At 39.5% G+C, this 22,292-nt stretch overlaps 1 protein-coding gene across 1 annotated transcript in view; it reads right to left on the minus strand.

Moving 5' to 3' along the window:
* Positions 1 to 22,292, minus strand: part of AOAH (acyloxyacyl hydrolase (neutrophil)) — a 129,426-nt gene that overhangs the window by 10,253 nt on the left and 96,881 nt on the right. The window contains exons 14-19 of the mRNA XM_004676858.2: positions 15,352 to 15,388; positions 14,615 to 14,689; positions 9,257 to 9,429; positions 3,001 to 3,059; positions 2,856 to 2,915; positions 1,522 to 1,618 (exon numbers count right to left, since the gene is read on the minus strand). Of these exons, the coding sequence (XP_004676915.1) occupies positions 1,522 to 1,618; positions 2,856 to 2,915; positions 3,001 to 3,059; positions 9,257 to 9,429; positions 14,615 to 14,689; positions 15,352 to 15,388 (501 nt within the window). The remainder of the gene's footprint in view (positions 1 to 1,521; positions 1,619 to 2,855; positions 2,916 to 3,000; positions 3,060 to 9,256; positions 9,430 to 14,614; positions 14,690 to 15,351; positions 15,389 to 22,292) is intronic.

Consider the following 22,292-nt stretch of genomic DNA (forward strand, 5'->3'; position numbering starts at 1 on the left):
AATATCAGGAAATTCTTTGTTGGTGAGAGCTGCCCAGTAAGGAGAAATACCTATGAGGCTTTCCAGGAAAGAATCTGCATTTGTAACCTGCCTTTAAGTGGTGTAGGTGCTGCTCATTCTGAACCAAATGTTGAATACAAGGATGTGAGTGAATGCTACTCTTCACTGGTATTGACTATGTACTAGAATTTAGGCACAGAATTTAGGAAGATGACACTTTGTATATGATCATCCCAAAGGTTTGTTGTGTAGACATGATGTCCCTATTTCCAGAGCTGAATAGGAGAGTTTAGAAATGTTCAGGGCATTGCTTATAGTCCCAAAGATTAAAAAAAAAAATGACACAGTTGGGGGGGTTACTATGGAAAATGAAGCAGTTCGATGTGAATGTTAGACATTATTACGTTTTTAATAACTTTGTCTATATCCAAGGTTGATGATGATCGAAGATCACTTGGTGGTGTACTTGTTTATACCAGGAATTCATTAATGAATCTTTATCTCTGCATTTTAATGAGAAGTTATTTATCAAAATGTCTCTCCCATGAGGGAAATGTGTGTCACCTAGGCAGGCAATCTAGTTAAGGGAGATCAGTCTTGTTGAAAAGATGTTCAGAATTGAAGCATTAGCGTCTGCAATGCAAAACATGTCAGCTAATGTAATATTTGATAATTCATGATGGCCATCTGCTCTATCCCAGATGCTTGGGCTGGGGGTGGGGGGGGTTGGTGTTTGGAAGATAGAGATGATAAACTCTGGATGAGAAATTTTCCATCCTTTGCTTACACTGTAAAGCTTTTCATTAGCATCATCTCAGCTGGCAGTCAATCAACAGGAGGCTTTTCTCTTGCACAACAATTGCTTAGCAATGAAAGTGAGATTGGAAGGATTAAAGTCAATAAATAGTAATTTTTCAGCGCCAAGATGTAAAGGATAAAGCTGTAGCTCCAGCCATCATGCCTATTTATGTATGGCCACTTATCAGGGATCCCAGTGCCTGGCCAGAGTACTAGGAAAGAACAATGATGTTCCAGATAGCTCATACGAGTTGTCCACTTGGCCACAGGCAAAGTCTTCCTTAGAGTATCTGATAGATTTCATCATGTTTGGGGCCTGGGGATGATCACTGTATTAAGGCCCTAGGTTCCCTTTATGAGAGGTCATGCTTCATTCCTCGTTTCTGTCACAGTTATCCTTGGTCCCTGGTAAGTGGGGAGTCGCTAAATAAACTAGCAGGAACAGGTTGGGAGAGTACACTGACCTGTCTGCTCCTTGCCCAAAGATGTTTTCAGCTGGTCACTGGCTCTATTGCTTCAGGGATTTTAAAGTGATGAGGAAATAAGGAGGTGATGCTGAGCTTCCACCTTCCCAGGCAGAGTCTCTTACTTTAACTTTTGTCCATACTCAGAGCTATTAACATGTCAGAATGAGCAGGATGATCCTATCCTATCTACTGCCTGCTGGCTCTAAATTGTAGTTGCTGCTTTTGTCTTGTCAATACTGAAACCAAGCAAACTTACTTTCTTGGAAGTCAAAAGCCATGTAGAAAAGATCAAAGTTTGTAAATTTCTTGCTGGATGCAATTTTTTTCAGTGTATTGGAGAGTTGTTCTGCTCTCTGGATAAAGGGAAGCAGGGAGAATTTCATGAAACCTCAACTTTATCTTTAGGGAGATAATTCCGGCAGAACAAAGAAATCAATAGTCCCCACCCCCACTCCAAGGCATCAGCAGAGAGTAGCTCTGCACATTAAATTTGATTCAGGCACAAATGGCCAACGAATATATGAAAACCGTTAACATTCATTAGGAACTAAATCAGTGCAAATTAAAGTAATAAGATACCATTCCCCACAAATTCCCCTGGGACTAGCAAAGAAAAGATGAACAACCATGACAACACAGAATACTGCTGTGGGACAGGAGATTGAGAATGACAACTGTTCCAGCTTTTCTAAAAAGTAATCTGACAACATGAATTGCATGCCTTAAATATGAGTGTGTCCTCTGACCCAATAATTTTTCTAGGAGTTGGTCTAAGAAAACAGAGATGGCATACAAAGTCCAATAGTTGTTTTTATATGTAGACACAGGGTCCATCAAAATGCTATTTATCGTCCATAGTGAAAAACTGGAAATAATATAGGTCCACTATCAAGGAAAATTTGGTACATTCATGTGTTATATACTGTAAAATAGTTACAAAATTATGGTTTATAAGAATAATATATGAACACTGTAAAACATAAAACAACATGTCTATTCTGACACCCTGGAGTGAAACTCTCAAACATTTCTGTCTATAGACGTGATACTGGAAAGACAGATATAATAACTGTAGTGAAAATTATTCTTTGTACTTTTCTGTGTTCTCCCTGTGTTTTTAAATTGAAATTTCTTTTCTAGAGAAAAAAATTCAATAAATCCCTTAAAATAAAATATTTACCACCCATAAATGAAATGCCTGAACCACAGGTTCCATCAGAGAACAGAGGACAATTCCAGAGCATACGGTCCTCATTCACCCTGGGAGTGTGTGAGGTACTAGCTTCAGATATGCCTCTCCAAATATGCTTAGGACTAGCTTTGAAAACTGAGTGTGTGTGTGTGTGTTTCAGTGTGTGCATATATGAGAGAGACATGCACACACAGAGACAGTGACAGAGGTGTACAGACTAAGAGACACAGCAACATAGAGACACCCAAGTTAAAGACAGAGCACCCATGTGCCCTGTCAGCTCCTCAAATACCCCTGAGGTCAGATTTTGTTTTTCACCAGCTTGGAGACTGCTGAAACCTCGGTCCAAGTAAAATTACTGAAGCTCACACAGGATAAGAATGACTGAATTCTCCTACCTCTGACGTGAGAGTCCGGAGTGTCTTGTTGGATGACATCCAGCCATGACAGGGGCTGACCTGAGAGCAGGAAAATACCACTTTGACTACAGAGGAAAGAGACACTAATGGGATGTGGTCTTGGAACAAGTCAGAGTAACCATACCTGGAGACAGTTCAGGAAAGAGTAGAAATCTGCATAGGTCACATCCTTGTTCAGCTGACCTGGAAAACAGAGGGGTCTGGAATGCTGATTGTGCAACGATGTGACAACCCTGCAAGGAACACTTGATGACCTTCTCCTCTGCAGAAGGCTGGCACTTCCAGGGACCTGTCTTGGGTTTTCATTTAGTGTTGCTCTTGAAGGGTGTCTGAGCTTTCCTTCTCTCTTGAGACCCCAGAAATTTAGACTCAGAATTGGGGAGTGATCCACTCCCATCTAGATTTCTCTCCTAGACTCGGGCAGGGCCTACGCAGGGGGCTACAGAGTTCCCAGGACTGACACCACTAACAGAGGACTTTGCAGAGCAGAGGCTTTCTCTTGGTACTGGTGTGAAATGCCAAGTCCTCTCAGGGTACAGAGGGCTTTCATGGTGCCACTAGACCAAATCCTTCTTTCCAAGCTTACAAAGCACGTGGTTCTGACCCAGTTGTATCATGCTGAGGACCTGGCAGGACATCTCAAGTGTCTGAAGGTCTGACTGTGTAGTGCCCTGCAGTTTGGTGAACTGAGGGTCTCCTAAATACATGAGTGGCCATTGCAATCAGGGGGGTGTCAGTACCCGCTTTATGGTGTGAAGAATATCCCATTTTAGTCCTAATTGTAGGCATGCTCTACATTTTTTTTTTTTTTTTTGGTGCAGGATAGAGTAAATAAAAGTACCATATGCAAATTCATCCAGAGCCTTTCCAAATATCAGCTGTAGAGTGAGTCTGTGGGTATTATTTCTTTCCTTTTCTCACATGCCTCCCTTTTCTTCCCAGCCCTCCTTCCAGTATATCCACCCCAAGTGGCAATTCAACTTTCATGCTGTGACTGAGACACAAAATTCAGGTTCTCGCAAATCTCACGGGTGAATGACTGATGTTCTATCTATTAACACTTCTCACATGCTTGAAAAAATAAAGGGAAATAATAGGACCTATCTCAGAGTGAAGAAAAAGATTGAAGGTGATGGAACACAGTCTTATTTTTCACTTATACTTCAGATCAGTTAAACTGAAAGATAGATTCAATTTTCTTGTCATATAGGAAAAATATATTATCTCTCTGTGTGGGTATGTGAATCCCAAGACTGGAAAACCACTGGCTTATTATTGCCATTATTAACATCACAATGCAGCCAGGACTTTGCTGTTCTCCAATGGTGTCTGCATCTTCACATTTGCATGAATCCCAAGCCACTGTCTTTGTTTTTCATGTCAGGTCCTCATGTGGAGTCCTCAGCCTGGTAAAGATGGAGCCCTCAGCTTTGTCTTTACCAAGATCCTGCTTTCCACCACTAAGGCTTCTTGCCCTTTTTCTCTTATGTGTGTTTGGCAATTTGGCTCCTTTTGATATGTAGATCTGTCTATCCTGGCCTAGGCCAGCTGGGTGACTGACACTCCAATCTCTACTCCTCACCTTTGTCCTCTACATACCCTAATAACTTGGTCTTGCCCTGTGCTGAGGCTGCTTTCACCCCCACTGGCTATAGCCTTCCCTCTACCATCTGGCTTCTTGATTGGGAACAGGAGTTGTAATAAACATTAAGCATCTTGGTTGGGACCAACACTAGGTTGGCCCTGACATGTTCCCTCTTACTGAGAAGAGGTCTCTTTACTCTGCTCAGAAGCTGAGGTCTTCCAAGGGCAGGGGAGGTGAAACTCCTGCCTTACCCAAAATAATACTCCTGTGTTACCCCTTTCCACCTACAAGCCTGGATTGCTCTGATATTCAAGGGACTGGAGTTTGTTCTCTTTCTGGATACTGGGAATCCATCTGCAGACTGCCCTTGAGTGTTAAATCTGGTCAAAATTTTGTTCCATCCTGACTTATTACCTCTTCCTGCTGTGTTATTGCTGAGCCACCAGCCACCTTAGGAATAGGCCACAAAGCATGTCCTTACTCTGGTCCTCTTCCAAGTCTTATCTCTTTCCCCTCTATCCCTCTACCCTTCTGACTCTGGCTCTACTGGGACCAGGCTGATAAAGGAAAATTCCTCAGTGGGAGTAGGTAGATCTGCTGAATAGAAAATGGGCATTTTAGGTAGAGTTTGAAGACAACTGGGAAAGGTGAAAAGTTGACTTCTGCTTGTTAAAGGGTAGGGTGACTTTGGGGGTGGGGTGAGTATTTGAGATGGGCTTTGCTGGGCTTATGGTGAAAAGAAGGAAAACAGACTTTACAATACTTTCCCCCATTGGCACTGTCAGTTGGCCATTTATACTTCCTTTTGGGTATTACTTTTTATCACTGTTACTTTAAAGATGCTTTTGCATATTGATGAGTCTTGACATAGGATCCTGCCTAGAGGTCACACCTATAAAAAGATGGTATCTGAGACTGTTCAGATAGGGAATCTGGTGAAGAAATCTGGCCAAGAACATGTGGAACCAGCCCATAGGACTGTCCCACACTGACCAGGAATTATCAGGATAGAGTCTCTGTGTTTATTTGTGTGTATAAGGCAGGTAGTAGGCTGGCCTAGGGGTACCAGAGCCTCCCTTTAAAGAAAAAAAAGGCACATTGTACTCCAGTTGGCTGTAACATCAACTTGTGTCTCAATTATTTGTAAGTTCTTTTGGTCAGGGTCTGTGGCATTTATTTAATATTTGGATCATCTTTAAAGTTTTAGGTGCCATAGAAGCTTGGTGTCAACTAGAATCAGTCTCAACTCCATGAATTCTCATCTGAATGTAACCAATCTTAGGAAAAGCATGTTAATTCAGACAAGGAGGAAGCTGGTGATGAAATAAGGTACTTAAAAGTACATTAGTTTTAAGTTTTAGAGTCATGAGGGCAAAATTAAGCTGTAGATGTTTTGTAGTAGAGGCCCTTCAAGGAAGGTCTCTTTGCAAACTTATCTGTATCCATAAATTCTAGGCCTTCTCGATGACAGTCAGCTCTTCAGGCAGCCCTCAGAATGCCTAGTGTAAGTGGGAAAAGAATGCCTGTGGCTGCACTGATTTCATCAGCACTTGGTAATTTCACCATCAGGATTTATTTCCTGTTTTCTCCAGTGGAGTTGCCTTTTCTCTTCCCTTTGAGGTTAGCAACTTCATCTTAGCACCATCTTTACCTTATGGGATAACTGCTTTCTACATCTACGGTAGAAAGAATACCTCCATGGTCAAGTTTGACCTTCCTGAAACAATCGATGTATGCAGAATTTTAATATGTAAGACTTAATCTCTGGTAATCCTTTAAAACGACAATCTCACCAGGAATGTGAATTACTGGCAGAGCCTGAGACTGTCCCAGTTTTTGGCAGCCAGGTACTGACTGGTCAGTAACTCACAAAGGCTGGAAGGGACTCTATTCTTTTCATACTGGTAGGAGTGAGCTGGGAACCTGTTCCATTTTGTATCTCCCTTACCTGTTGATCTGGTGCTGTAATATTTAACCTGTTGTTTACGGAAAGCTTAGCTGAGTTCCCACCTGTCCTACTGATGCAGCTGAGATAAGTATCACTGACTCAGGGTTTCTCTTCCAACCCTTTCATCTTAGTGAAATATTTCCTAGTACTTAATGGGTAGCTAACACCAAGTTTAAAGGTCATCATCACATTTTTAGACTAGAAATAAATTATAGGCAAAATTCTTTATTTGCTTCACACAACATTTAGCACAGTATCCTGGCATTTATTAAGGTGGGTTCCACACTAATCTAGGTAGAACAACTAAACAATGAAGTTGGTTCAGTATTAGCCTTACTTCACTTCTGGCTCATGTCTGTCAGATTTGAAGCAAAGCAAAACAAAACAGATACAAGATGAAAGCAGAAACTCTCATTTTAAACCTCTCATTTTATATGAATTATGAACCTGTCCAAGGAGGACTGGAGAAGCTGGGCATATCTTACCTACTTCCCTGGTCTCTCTTGGATGAACCCTGAGGCTTCATTGAAGAATCTATTGCCCATGGCAACAGAGATAATTTACAATAGGAATAATAACTTAAAATATTTAATAACTTTTAGATGGTTTCAAGTTTTTTCCTTAATTGGATTTATTTGAAAACTAGGATTGTTTGTACAGACCGTATTTATATTGTGAAATTCTAGGGCATGGTTAGTGACTAAAGAGCGACCACGTGAGGAGGACAAAGCAAAACCTCAAGCAGACTCTCTCAAGCTCGGTGTTACTGACATTCTTGGTTATGGGTAGCTTTCCTATACAATTATGGGTATTTAGGAATATCCCTGGGCTCTACTCACTAGATCCTAGATTCCAGTTGTGATAACTGGTGGTGGAAGTGTGTGGGTTGTCCCCAGATGAGAACCATTGCCCTGGAGAATCCACAAAATGTGGTGATAACTCCTTACTGGCTATTTCCCCTTTTGAGCTTCCTTCCAAAATGCCTGGCATCATTATTACATATTTTGGTTGAGTGAAGTGAATAATATGGCATATCTGAATTTACACAGTTCATCTAAGGAGTTTATGGAAAGAGAATGGGACTTGAAGTCAGAAAACTCAGTCAAATTGGTATGATACAGTAAATTGATAGCGGATGTCCCCTGCCCCCAACTTCCCAGTTCCCAAACATTTCTTAATGTAGGAGAAATTTAGGAATCTAAAAACATCTATTGGGGGAACTGCAATTTTCATATCCAATGACTTAAATCAGCAACCTCAACAGAGCAGTTGTTCTTTATGTGTTTTAGTAGCCCAGAATGAAATCCAGTGCTCCTATGGTCATGTTTTATTTTTAAGGAGCAGGGTCAAAATTGAGTGAAGAGGGAAATATGCTTTCTTTGTGCAAGGCAGTGGACAGTGTTAATAACATTTATGATAAATCAATTTCAGCCCCCATGTGGGTGACCTGGAATGGGTGTGTTCCACTGTGTACCCACCTCTCCATTATGCAGGCCCCAAAGCCCTTTAAGAACTGGTTAAAGGATCTCTAATCTTTTTCATATGGGTAGGACTAAACTTCCTGAGGAAGGTAAGGTGTCTGGTTTAAACAGGGACTACAGAAGCAACATGGAGGAGAATGAGAAAAGGCATAGAAATTCTATATACAAGGAAAAGCAGTCTATCTCCACCCCCAGTGGTGGGCACTGAGTTCGGGCCTTCCCTTTTTGAATTACTTACCTGACTCTTGAACCTCCAGCACATTTTGGCTTTTTTTGGTTGAAGGAATTGGCATTGAAAGTATCAGGAAACTGGCTGCCCCTTTCCATGTGAGACTGGCACTGGTGATATCAAAATGGGACTGAGGGAAAGCACACTGGCCTGCTCTTGCAGATGCCTGTCAGAGAGCCCTGAGACCAAAACTTCCTGCTTCCTTTCCTACTTAATTTTCTACCATAATACACATCATCCTTTGAAATGCTTTTGGAGCCTTTCTCTCACTAGAATACATCCCTGATATTGGCAGAGATTTGTGACTATTGTATTCCCCACATTTATTTAGTGCCTGGAATAGTTCCTGACACATAGTAAGCACTTACTAATTATTTTTTGAAAGTACATTCTTTTCCTGAAACACAGAAAGAAGAGCCTGCTGCCCCAAGCTTACATATACGAAAAGCAAGGCAACATTTGGCAAGCAACTTAACCTCTCTGAGGCTCAGTTTTTTATTTTATATAATAGAATTAATAAAAACCTCTGTCTCATCTATTTCCATTTTAGGATCAGCATGCAGTCCTTCCTAATGTGAATTAAGACAACTTTTGCAACATTTTTAGAGGATTTGAAGACCAGAGATATTATTAGAAGTTTTTTTTCTTCTCTTAAAGTACTTTAAAAGTTTTTAAAATGTATTTCAACACCAAAGATACTAAGAGACTATAGGAACAGGGAGCAAACATTGTAGAACCAAGTTCTACAGAATTCTAACAGACCACCAGGGGACACTCATCACTGGTGTTCTAGAGACATCTCTTTTGACTCAGGGTTGTCTCCTGTTTCAGCTTCATCAGCTCTTTTGAGATCTCATCTATAGTTAAAGAAGCTTCCTGTTTTCAACTCCTACATTTTGATTTGTCCTACTTCTTCATTAAACCCTTCTGTTCTTTCTGACTTTGGATCTGGTTTTCCCTACCTTTGGACACTTACTCTTAGATCTTGTACCTCTGGCTCTTACCTTCTTCATTTCTGACCCATATACTGTGATGGCATTTTAAGTATTCCTCTATGATTTGAACTACATATAGTTGAACATACATTGACATTGTTAAAGTCTAAAAATATTGAGTAAAATGTTTTTAAACTAATACCAAGAGGATGATATCTGTTGTGCAAGTTATTCCAAAGAAAGGTTCCATCTGGTAAGCCGTATAAAATAACATGACTGCCATTAGGCAGGTGGGCATTTAAATACTCCAGTGTCTGCATCACCTTGGAGTAAAATTTCTCAGGAGTAGTCATTACTGGGACTGGGTCAAATTTCCTGTTGGTGAAAAGGAATAGAAAACATCTTAGTAAATTATAAGGATTTGTGTGGGCAAAAGATACTTCCCCTTTCCTCCACCGCACCCACTTTCCCCTCACACTCCCCACAAATATATAGAGGTTATACTTGGTACTTTGGTAGTACTTGCAAAAACATCCTTGGCTCCCTGACTCCCTTGAAGTTGGCTTTGTGACTGCTCTGGCCAATGAATTATGAACAGAAGTGACATGTGGCATGTCATGTTAGCTGGTAGGAGCCTCCAGAATGCTCTTATTTTTCCATGGATCTGTAATGAATCTGCAATGGTCTTCTCACTGTAGTGTTCTAGGCAGCAGTTGCTTTGCTACTGTGACACCTAGGATAGAACTCCATGGTAATCATTGATGGACATGTAGTGTGAGTGAGAAGTAAATGTCCATTACTTCATATTACTAAGATTTCAAGGGGGTATTTGTCTCCGAAACATAAACTAATACATACTGATTGATATACATGAATTGGATGGAATTGAAGGAGTCTGATACTGTTTGTTTGACACTTTAAGGTCTGCAATTTTGATCATTCATGTATATCATAGTTTGAGAAGTAAAATTTCACTGAGAAATGCGATGACATTATGTGCTCACACTCTATCTGTCCTTTCTACACTGACTTTGAAAATATATGCCAGTAGGCAATTTCATTTTGCATTACTGTATGTTTCTCCGCATGGTAGTGTTTGTGTCCTATAAAGGAAATTTGAATTTTTAAATACATTTTCTCTTCGTGTTTCATAAAAGTTAGTTGTTTCATAAAAGAAGATCATTGCAGACCATTTAAGTAGGAAACAAAAGTGCTGAAAAGTAGTGATAAGATCATAGGCATAAATAAAAAATTTAAGACAAAGATGAAAATGATAAGTGAACTGACATATAAGTGCTATACATTTTTTTTAACAGTTCACTTTTTTACAGACTTTAAGGAGCACATCAAGTTTGCATTGAGAGTAGCCTGCATTAACCTGTGAGGAAAGTAAAAAATTCTCTAAGGTTTCATCTACTCTTTAGGCTCTAAATTGCCTGTCGTTAACTTAAGTGGAATAATGCTATAAGTTGTTTTCTATTTTGAGTCCTTAAGGCTTCAGAAATTTACCTAATGATCATGTCATGGGTGGCAAGGCATCAGTAGAATGTGAAAATGGGTGTCTGCAGCTATAATTAGTAAAGATGAGGTTATTTTGGATTAAAGGGGACCTAAATACAAATAATGGCATCCCTATACGAAAAGTAAGAGTATAAATAAATAAACACATAGGGAAAAAGTCCAATGTGAATACAGAGGTAGTGATACCCTAATACTGATATGAGCAAAGACAGTGCAAGAACAAAAAAAAAAAAAACTACTGACTAATATCCCAGATTGACATCAATGTAAAAATCTTCAGCAAAACACTAACAAATAGAATTCAGCAGTATATCACAAGGGCTATAATTAAATGGGATTTACCTCAGGGATGCAGAGATGGTTTAACATACATAAATCAATTAATGTAACACATCATATTAACAAACAATGAAGAACCTGAGCTAGTACATACTTAGGAAAGGGCATCCTATAACTTCTATAAATTAAGCAAACATAACCCAAATGGCTAATTACTAAGTGAAACAGAAATGGAAGACCTGAGTTGCTAATGGAACACTCCTCAGACTTCTTTGCTGCATTATAGACAGTTACGTACGTAATTTGCAAATGTGTCTTGTCAAGAATTTCTTTAAGCAAAATTAACCCATTCTTACTTCAAGTGAGGGCAAAAGGGTTTAAGTGACAGATCACCCCTTGACTGCCTTCTGATCCACTCTGAAAAATCCAGCAGGAACACATGGCCAGTTTGGCCACAGACAGTGGCCTTGCCCCTTGGGTGTCTCAGAGTCTATCCTCAGCCAAATGAATTGTATCTGATCATGCAGAATAATCCTCATGACTTGGGTGCAGGGCTGGCCATTCTCATTTCATTACCCTGGCAGGTATCCCATTGGATTTCACTGGGCTGATGCCAGAGAGGTGTGTCCCCTCTCAAGGTAGAAACAAGCAGTTGCTGCAGAAAATGTTTCCCAGAAATGTTTCTCAGAAAATGTTTACCCAAAGTTAAATCCCAGAGACTTGTCATGATTGAGTGCTCAAAACTCACAGCTAGCACTTGTTTTGAAACTTCTTCATGCCAGTCAGCTGTATTCAGTCTCTGACCTTCCATGTAACCTCCTTGAAGAGCCAGTTTAGGAATGGGGTGGGACCCAATGGACCCACATTATCCAATACACAGAGATTTTGGGTTCCCAAAAGATGAGTGTGACTAGAATGAGTGGGCTGGATGAAAGATGAGTGGGCTGGATGAAAACTTCTTATCATTTCCTTGGCTCACCATGCCTTGACTGAGGAGGCCAGGAGAACGAATACCAGGTCTGCCCATTTCCTTCCCTGCTGACTTCTCTACTGTTTGATTGGATAGAATTGTATTTCTCAGCAGTCCAGGGTCCTTGGGGCTTGTGACCTGTCAGCAGCTTGGCTGCTTTCCCTTGATGTAGCCTTGATCAGTTACTCTTAGTGACATCTGAAGTATTACTGAAAAAATGCTTGGGGGTCGGGACACAGACAACCTTTGTGTGCCATTACTGGCTCTCTTTACTAGTTGAAAAATGAGCGATTTATAATTTTTAGCCCCACTATGAAAAACTGCAACCAGCCTGCACATATGACCAGGGTTAGACACTTCTGTGGTTGAATCACATTTCCAGTGTAGTTTCTAGGGATGTCATGCTGGGGTACTGGGGAGAGTTTATGACTAGGGAGGTCTTGAGCTTTTCCCCGTAGGCATTGCTGTCCCTGCTTCTGTTGCTGTAAGTCCCTCACAGTTGCCTATTTCCAGGAATTTCTCTCCCTGCTTTACTCACCTTCTAAAATTTTTGAAAGCAGTGATACTATTGGCTAATGGAAGCTGGGTTAGCTGGGTCCAAATTGAATAGGATCACAATCAGAAAGCTGGGTTTGTCTACCTTACCTTTCGTTTTGAATTTTTGAAGCTGAAAGCTATTTTCCATTTGTGATCTTAATTTACTTAACAAGTATTTGTCAAGCAACTGCAGGCATTTAGAGAATTAAGAATCACATAGCTACATTATTTCTAAGAGCTGGTATCATTATAAAAAAAGAAAAGTGAAACTTGTTCTAGGATGGACTTATTATGCAACTCTTTGCTGCCTTGAGTTTTTTTCTGAAATCACTTTGCTCACTTTGGGTTATCTCCTCTACCTTGATGTTCCGGCAGATGGGGAGGTAGAGTTGCCATCTGTCTTTATTTTTCTAACCCCTCCACAGGACATTGCAAAGTGGGCACTGCAGGGATATCCCACACTGCCAACTCTGTTCTTTCACCCAAATGCTTGCTGCTTTTCTGCCCAGATTCCTGGTGGGGACAGATTGGCACATGTCGCTGACTGATGTCTGTCTGACCTGTGGCTCTTTGGAAAAGGAAAACCACGGCGGGACTGGAACACTTCTGGGGATGTAGCTTCTGAGTCAGTTTTTTTTTTTTTTTTTTAAGTGTAACTAATCAGTTTGCTCTCTGTGTCCTCTAGGGAAATGTGATCCACAGGCTGGAGGGACACTGGCTGATTTGAGCTTTTCTGTTTTGTGATGGGGTTGGGGCTAAAGTGCAATCTTCTTTCTCCATAAGCTTCTTGAGGTCAGGCACTGTCGACTCTTTGCTATTGTTCTCAAAGCCTGCACAGTCTTAGCATACTGGGTGCTCGGTCCATACTTTTAAACAAATGAACATGGAAAGGAAAACAAACAAGGGACATGTGGACTATAGAAAGAGGATAGAATTTAGCCAGAGAACCTGGTTTGGCTTGCAGCTTTGCTGCTCATTGGCAGTAAAAGCAAGTTCCCTAAACTTGCCAAACCTCATCTTTAAAATGGGACAATAGTACTTGCCTCTTAGGTCTGCTGTGGGGTGAACTAACACAAAGTGGTATGGCTCTCGGATCATGGAAACTTTGGGGATATGTTTTCTATTTACCAGAGAGTTCCAAGTGTCTCATCACAGAAGTTCAGATCGGGTCTCCAGTAGGTAGTCACCCTCGACTAACTTCGGGCTTCTATGGAAAGCAGTGAAGCACCTAGGAGGTGCTATTGTAGAAAGATCTGGCACATCAGAAGCTCCAGATCATGTCATGGTATCTTCTGTCCTGAACTCACTTTAATTATTGAATCTATATGCCCTCAACCATAGAGCTCTTGGGTACTAATGGAGGTATCTGGGAAGGCAAACACATCTTAATAATATCGAACGTTGATTTTCAGGGTGTACTTAGCTTGGTGAGTGAACAATAGGGAGGCAAAGGGTGGGTGGAGGTGAACAGGATGACTGACCTCCAGCCCCACTTGAGATGGAATACAGTTTGGCTATCCACCAACTGAATTGTCTTGGAATGTCACTTAATCTCTCAAGGCCTTACTGTTCTATTTCTAAAATGGTTGGCTACTAGGGACTTGCTTTAGATCTGATATCAACTATTTTTGTTTTTTGGATGTCATCACAGGACTAATGACATTCACATGACTTGCATATTCTTAGGGTACATGCAGATTTATAGAAAACTCACTAAATGCTGTGGGGATACTAAGGTAATAGCATTTTGCCAACCTACTGAATTAGCAGTTTGGCAAAACTGCTTTCTTATGATAGGCCATGGGCATAAATTGACTGGCCATAAGTTGTGCAGGTTCCTTATAAATTCTATAAGTTTATGCTGTCTCTACCATATGAGCAATCATATTGGGATATAAGTGAGGAAGATGTTCTTACCGGTTAACTGGGATTATGCCTTATTTTATTTAAAATGTCATGATTCTTGATCTAGGATTCATGGCTAGCATTTTTCTTGTGATAAAAATCAGAATTAATGATGACACATCCATTTTTTGTGGCACCAAGGCACAGAATCAGTGGATCAGATATTTTTAAAGGGGCCTTTTAGCTTCAGGGATTGGTTCTGTTAATTTCACATGTGTCTAGGACTTGCCTCTAAGATGGAGAGATTCAATTCAACAGTACATTACCGTAACAGAGTGAGGTCAGGTGGGGAAGCAGGGCAAACCCAGAGCTAAAAATTTTTCAAAATTTACTTTCTCAATAACTCACCTACTACAGACATCATTTCCAATCATGGCATATATGACGATGGCTGGATGGTCCAACTGTTGGTTCCTGGACAAACTGAGAGACCACAGATGGAATCTGCATGTTAAACACTTGGAAACAGTTGGTAGCCAGCATCAGAAGCTGGGTCTGTGAAAGAATCATTACATGACCACCCAGTTGGTAAATTTTTTATTTTTCTTTCATTTCATTATCACCATTTCCTCTTCTTCTCTATAATTTTTTAACCCATGTCCTATCAGGGAAAGACCACATAAATGTACAGATGCATAGAATGAAAGAGTGCATTGAAGTCTCCAACAGGGGCAGACACTACCATCTTCTTAGTATCTTTCACAGCATTTGTCATCAATAAACAGAGGTGAGTTTGCCTGGATTACTTATGTTCATGTTAGTAGGACATCAATAGGTGTTTAGCTATGGACCTGTAGTCAACTTCATAAAAGCAAGGGCTTATTAAGTGTCCATTCCTTGTTTCTGAATTTTAAACACAAAGTTTAAATATCTTTTTATTTCTAAGACAGGAATATGAAGTAATCTTTTTTGTTTTCTGCATTAACTGGTTCATGAGATGCTAACATTTTGGTGTTTGGATAGTTGCTAGCAAGCTATAAACACAATACCAATGATGGAGGGAGAGCAATGGAGAAATTTCCATAATTTTTTCAAGACAAGAAATCCAATATAAAAGCAAGTTCTTATATCCTTTTCTCACTTACCTTTTTATAAATCTCTCCAAGTTTTGGGAAGATGCACCTGAATAATAAAAATTAAGAGAATAAAGTTAGGGAGTTTACTATCAGTATGGGAGTTTGACTGACTACAATCATGGATGGAGTGTTACTATGGAGTAAGTGCTCCTTCAAACCATCACGTTGATGGAAATAAATTCAACCTTGACTCTTCTTAGTGGGTTTTATGCTCACTGGGTATTAACATGACCCAATATTCTTTGGATTCACAGGCCTTAAGACATATTCTAAGTGTACATAAGTAAACTTTCTAATAGATATTCAGAAAGAAACTATCTAAAAGATTAATGAACAGGGAACAGGGTAGCAGATGAGAGAACACTAGAAAGGATTCTCTGAAAAATACCCATTTCCCTAGAGGGAAATTTAATCACCCACTTATATTCTTGCTTCCTCATGTGGTGTCCCCAACATGGCTGGCATGAGAAAGATTCAGATTGTGGAGTTCATCTATTTCAACTGTAATGACATGCATGATCATCTTCCTTCAGTTCCTGTTATCTTTTGCAAAGTATCTTTTGTATGAAATTCATATTTATTGAATATTTTTTTAGATACTTTGATAAGCACTTGCATTATTAGTTCATTTAAGCCTCAACACAAATGTGTGAGGTAGTCAGAGTAGTATTTGCATTTTACAGTTGGGGATACTGAGGCTCATTTAAGCAACTTGCTCATCTTTACATTGCTAGAGATTCAAGGGAACAGGAATTCAAACCCACTTTGCAATGGTGAGCTCTGGCTCCCTGGGGGACACTGTTCTACCAGGCTGGGAGTCAAGACATAGTTTCACTGCTTTTTGGTCCTTGGAGGCTGGTCTGCTGATACTAGTGAACCAACGTCAGGTGGGTGGTGTAACTCAATGAAAAAGAAAGATTCTCCTGTAATTGTCAGTCTAGAAGTTTAGGGGGCAGGTGGTGGTATGTGGACACATGTTATGACAAAGTCAGCATAAGCATTTACAGATCTGCAAGGGTAAAGGGCACTGCCTGGTCATGCTGACCAATGAACCCCTAAATCTGTATGACTGGGCAGAGACTGCCTCTTTGTTACATACAACTGGTGCAAGCTGTATATGCACAACATTGTTTTTAGATGATTCAGGAATGTTAGCTCATAGAAGAAATTTTGCTAAAAACCTCAACACATAAGCTACTGCTTTTTTCTTGCTGGAGTATATGATTCATTCATTAAGTACATTCAAACTGTTATGTAGTCATCACCACAATCCATCTAGAACTTTTCCTTTATTCCAAATTGAATTTACTAACTTACTAAAGAATAAAGCACACCCCAACCTCTGATGACCACCATTTTACTTTGTGTCACTCTGAATTTAATCATTCTAGGTACCTTATATAGGTGGGATCATTCAAGGTTTACCTTTTTGTGCCTGGCTTATGTCATTTAGTACAACATTTACAAAGTTCCTCCATTTGTAGTAAGCATCAGAACTGTCTCCTTTTAAAGGCTAAATAATATTCCATAGATCAAGTTTTGTCTACACATTTATCTGTTGATAAGCATTTGGGTGGTTTTCACTTTTGGCTATTGTGAATGATGTTGCTATGAATATTGCTGTGTAAGTGTCTGGGTCCTTGTGCCAATGCCTTTGGGTATTTCCCTAATTGAAATTGCTAGACCATATGGTAATGTTCTGCTTGATTTTTTTAAAAGGGACTGTAATACTTCCTTTATTTTCTTTTTGCATTGAGGCAGGGTATTATTAAATATGCATACAAACATACAAATTAAGAGAAATCAATTCAGCTTAGCATGCATGCATTCCTTCACATTCTAGTCATTTGTGGAGTAGCTTGCACAAGCTTGGTGTGCAGCAGGGAATTAACAGGTAATTTGGACACACCCTTTCTGCCTGAGTAGTAATGTGGGTAGACACTTAACTAGCATCAGTAAAAGATTTAATGCAAATTTGGCCCCAATGTTTAAAAAGAGGAAAGTCCAGTGTGATTTGAAACTTCGTATCTCTGCTCAGAGAAGTGCCAGATTTTACAACACCCAGATTTAAATGTAGACTCATTCCTGACTGTTCTGTTCCCCGTTCTCAAGAGGGAAGTGAAGGCAGCTGTCACGCATGTGGTAAAAATGGTGAAGCACTCATCCTCTAGACCTGCAATTCAGTTCCAGCTCCACGACTCTCAACTTCCCATTTTCAGTGAGACAATAAATCAGGAGGTGTTTAATTTTCACTCTTTGATTTCCTTCTTAATAAAAAATGAAAGGTAATGAAAGCTCAAGCCATGAGTGGGGAAAAAAAAATTAAAGGATTAGGTCAGGCCAATAATTTCCCTTATTAGCTGGGAATTTGAGGTGCAGAGCACCCACAGAGCTTGAGGAAAATGAAAAAACTTATCATAACAGGTCACATGAGCAGCCCCTCCCCCAGGCCCACACCATCCAAGTCACTGTGCTGCTCCAGACAGGCATGGCAGGTCAATGGCAACCAGTTGAGGTAGATTTGAAAACAGCAATTATAAATGTCCACCAAAAAAGAGAGAAAGTACCTGCTTTTCTTCACTCAAATGTTTATATTTTCCATTGAGCACTGTGCTCCAAAGTTGTTGCATCTTCTACTATTGATATTTTGAGTTCCTTTTGTAGGTCTGTTTTTATGAGATTATGTAATTAATTTTTGTAAATCCCACATCACCGTCTCTACTTAATTCCCTTTTTCTGATTTCTCAGCTATCCTTTGCCATCCCCATCAACATTTCTCTCCTTCCCTCCCTGGAGTTTCTGTTTTCTCCACCTGTATGTTGTGTAGTCTTCCTCTCATGTTCTCATTTTGTGTGCACGAAGCCAGCCAATTAGAGATCAACCCAATTTAGAAAGCGGTCACTATAAAAAAAATGCCTACTGAAGCAGAACTGGAAGATGTGAGCAGTAGAGAAAGATAGCTCCTAGCTTGTAGGATGTGGCAAAAACAAGGTGAGCATTTGAAAAACTGGCACTACTCATAAGAGACACATACTCTGGGATCAACAGTCATAGTTCAGAGAAATAGACAAGATTAGATTATGAAGAAACAGGAACATATAACTATTTGTTGAGATGACCCAATCAGGCTCTATCTGTCCCTAATTAGGGGAGGAAAAGGGCCCCTATTGACTATCAAAGTCTGAACACTGGCTTGTTCAGTTGTGCACTGAGATACATTTTTGTTAATGAGTTTCAGTTCATGCTCATTGCTGGGTCAATGTTGACCACAACAGCAAGTATACTTTATTTTCTGTGCATTTAAATCAACTGATAAAACACATGTAATAGACTTCTAGGTGGGTTTGTAACTCTTAAGTGTTTTACAAGAATATGCAGAGTATGTGCTCAATCTCAAATTCTTCTTGGAAAGAGGTGGGCTATATGTAACTATAAGTATAATTAGTCTCCATAAATTTAGAATTCATGAATTCAGTTACATTTATTGAGTACTTTCTATGTGCCAGAAATTGTAATAGATGCCAGGGACATGGCAGTAAATAGAAAAGATATGGTTTCTGTTCATATGAAACTTCCAGTTATTAAACAGTAATGCAAATAAAGTGATAGAGGTTCAGGGCTCTGAAGAGGTGGTGCTGACTTGAATATATAAGGGAAAATATGTTCTCTTTTCCTGAAGTCCTAAGATAAGAACTTGTTATTTAGTTCCCATGAAAATGCCCCTTCCAGTGTGCCTCCCCCCCCCTTTTTTTTTAACAAAACTCAAACAGATCACAAGTTAAAAGCTTTCTCTCTCTCTCTGTCAATCCATCATCTAAAATGGACAGAATCAGCTTCTTTAATGTGGGGATCCTTTTCAAAGAAAATCATATAAAATCCCAAAATGAAACCTGAAATAAAGGAAAGTCAGAGCAGACAGGGGTCTTAATCAACTGTGGTTAAATCATTTAATCAGCAAACTTTATAAATACATAGGGTCACCTGACAAGTGCAGGACTACATGCTTTAGCATCCTCAGCTAGATAATGCTGCCTTTTGCACTCTTTAGAGGTTCTGGTTGAAGTCATGGATCATCAGCTATAGGTAGGACTTCCAGAAACTGAAAGTTTCTGTGGTCAGGTTGCCACAACTTGTGGTCATAGAGATGAGGCCCAGAAAGAGTGAGCGATATGCTCACAGTCCTACAGCTAGGAATAGCTAGCATCTCAGTTAGCAATCCATTTCTTATACCAATTTAATAACATTAGTAATGGTGGAGATATTGGTCTAATGCTTTTTTTGTAAATTTTACATCATTCTTCCTTCTTGTAAATGTATACTCTCTCCTCAGGTGTAATCCCCATAAAATTCTCACCACCCTTCACCTGTGCACTGTCACCATAGTCCCTTGTGCTCCTCTTGCCTGTTTTGATCCCTCAGCCTCCCCTTTCCTTGCAGAATGTTATCTATAGTTGCCTGTTAGTTTTGTTTTTTTAATTTATTATAATAATTATTATTTTCCTTGATCATTTATTTGGTTTTCCTACATTCCTGGTTTAGTTTTTTTTTTTTATGGGAATATGTGAATTATAGTGCTTTAGCTCTTCTATGAGAATCTGTGGAACAAAAAGGTGCTTTTTCATTTGCCAAACACAAATCCACTTGTTTACTAACTATGAAAAGGCCTTACACAACAATCTGGAACAGGAGCCACAGACTCAGATACTGTTAGGGATAGGCAGGTTAAGTACATGAGCGAAGCCATCTGGGCCAATTACAGATTAACCCAATCTGGAAAAAACAGCCACTACTCAGCCCTGATGGATTTATAATGTTCAGAAAGGGAGTGTGGTCAGGTGTTTTAATTTTTCAATGGAAGTTGGAAATCTGGTAGTTTATAAACTTCCCTCTCCCCAATTTTCTGATGTGGGCAATTAATTCTGTAATTAAAAACACAAAATAACATGTGACAAAAACAAAGCTGTGATATAGTTGTGACTTCCCATCGCAGGAATGAAAAACACCAATTTATTTTAAATAACTATACACTTTTTTCCCTTTTTTTTTGGTGTATAGATTATAAAAATAATTATTTAAAAATTTAGGGTTAAACTAATTAGCAGCACTTCACACCTTGCATTTGAAACTGAAAAGTATCAGAATTGGGGTGACTAATTTTCTGTCTTCCTCGCTGCTTCCTTCCCTACTTCTACTTTCTTTTCTGACAAGATATTCACTTCCTTTCTCCTCCCTTCCCTTTTTTTACACCCCCCCCCCTTCCTTGTCCTCTCTCTTTAAACAAATGCAGGGTATAGAATTAGATAAGAAAAGGGAAGTAGGATAATGGACGCAAGACCTCCTTTTCTCTCTTTTCCTTCAAATCTCATTTATCACCCTCAGCTCTTCTCATAACTTATTTTCCTTGTGACAATGTTTCTGTTGACATTGCTAAACACTGATGATGTTTTTCTTCAACTAATAGGGTACTTCGTATTTAGCCTATGGTTTTGATTCCTGATTATAGTCTGTTTGGTACTTTGTTGTGTAGGGTTATCTGTCTCTCTCTCTATCCATCCATCTACCTACCTACCCATCTATATTTTTTTCCCCCAAAGGGAAGAGAAGTAAAAGATGCTTGTACAGACACAAGTGGGAAGAAAGATCTACCCTTGAAATGGAAAAGGTTTGCTAAAAGAAAAGCCTGCATAGTCACAGATGGGCAGGCTTGAGAGGAGCTGCCTCTGGTGCTTTGTAAAGGGAGAAGGCCAGTGAAGAGAAACTACTGCATAGCCCCAGGTGGGCAGGAGAGCTGCTGCTAAGTTTTCATATTTCTATTTTTACTTTATGCTTATTTCATATGCATATGACCATAAGTTACTTGAAAGTAGGAAGCTTTCTAGAGCACTAAAACACAATGGTTGCTCATTAAATGTCATTAGGTATTGATTTATGGAGGGAAGTCGACAAGAGAGGAACATCGATGGTTGTTTCCTGCTTTGTGTAACCTTCTTTTGCTGGCACTGCACTTTCTCAGTTGTCTTCTTAATTTCTGATGAAAAACAATTCTTTTAATACTCCTTTGTATTTCGCCTTCTTCCCAATGGTCCCAACTTTGGCTTTCTTTCTTTTCTTTTTCTTTTTCTGTTTTGTTTTAAACATTGGGTTCCTTTCTTTGGCTCCAGAGAGTTGGGGCTTTAGTATCTTACTATATGCACTTTCCACAAATTCTACCCATTATAGAACTTGGAGAAAAGAGGAGAGAGTGAGAAACAGGGGTTTGGCCTACCTCCTAGGATTATAACCTTTCTAATTGGAGAAGCAGAATTTTATGTACCAGAAAATCCCTACTGCTTCTGTTATTGCCAGAAGACTGCTTTCCTTTTTCCAGAGTAAGAGCTAGTTGGTTCCTTCTAATGTGAACTTTCTGTGCCACTGTCTATTCCTGGGTTTAGGTGTCCTAGAATCCAGGTCTGGAAATTTGAGAAGACATACAATGCTAATCTCACTGATGGTTTGGTTATACTCTTAATTGTGGTTTCTTCAATTGACCTGCTGCTAGTTTTTCAGAGTCTTCTACTAGCTGTTCCACATATACTGTCCAGGTTTTAGTTTTTCACTCAGTGGGTCAGACAGGGTGAAGTGTACTTATTCTATTATGCCCACTGGGTGCATATCATTCAGAAGCCCAAATCACCAATGGCATAAAAAGTTCAAGGAAAATATGGGGTCATACATTCACCTAAAATTACTCTAATAATGGTATTTAACTAGGTAATAACTAGGTATTTAACTAGCTAATAATGGTACTTAATGGGGGCTTAAATAATGCAGATTTTGCTTATATTTTCATAATTTTGAAAAAATGTATGTAATCCAGTTAAAATCAACATGAGGAATTTATCTTTAAAAATCATTTATTTTTAACTTAGATAACATTGGGATTTCCCTATTTCCCTATTTACCTTAGTGCA

Source organism: Condylura cristata, unplaced genomic scaffold (assembly GCF_000260355.1).
Source record: "Condylura cristata isolate star-nosed mole 26May11 unplaced genomic scaffold, ConCri1.0 scaffold00005, whole genome shotgun sequence".
In the NCBI taxonomy this organism is placed as follows: domain Eukaryota; kingdom Metazoa; phylum Chordata; class Mammalia; order Eulipotyphla; family Talpidae; genus Condylura; species Condylura cristata.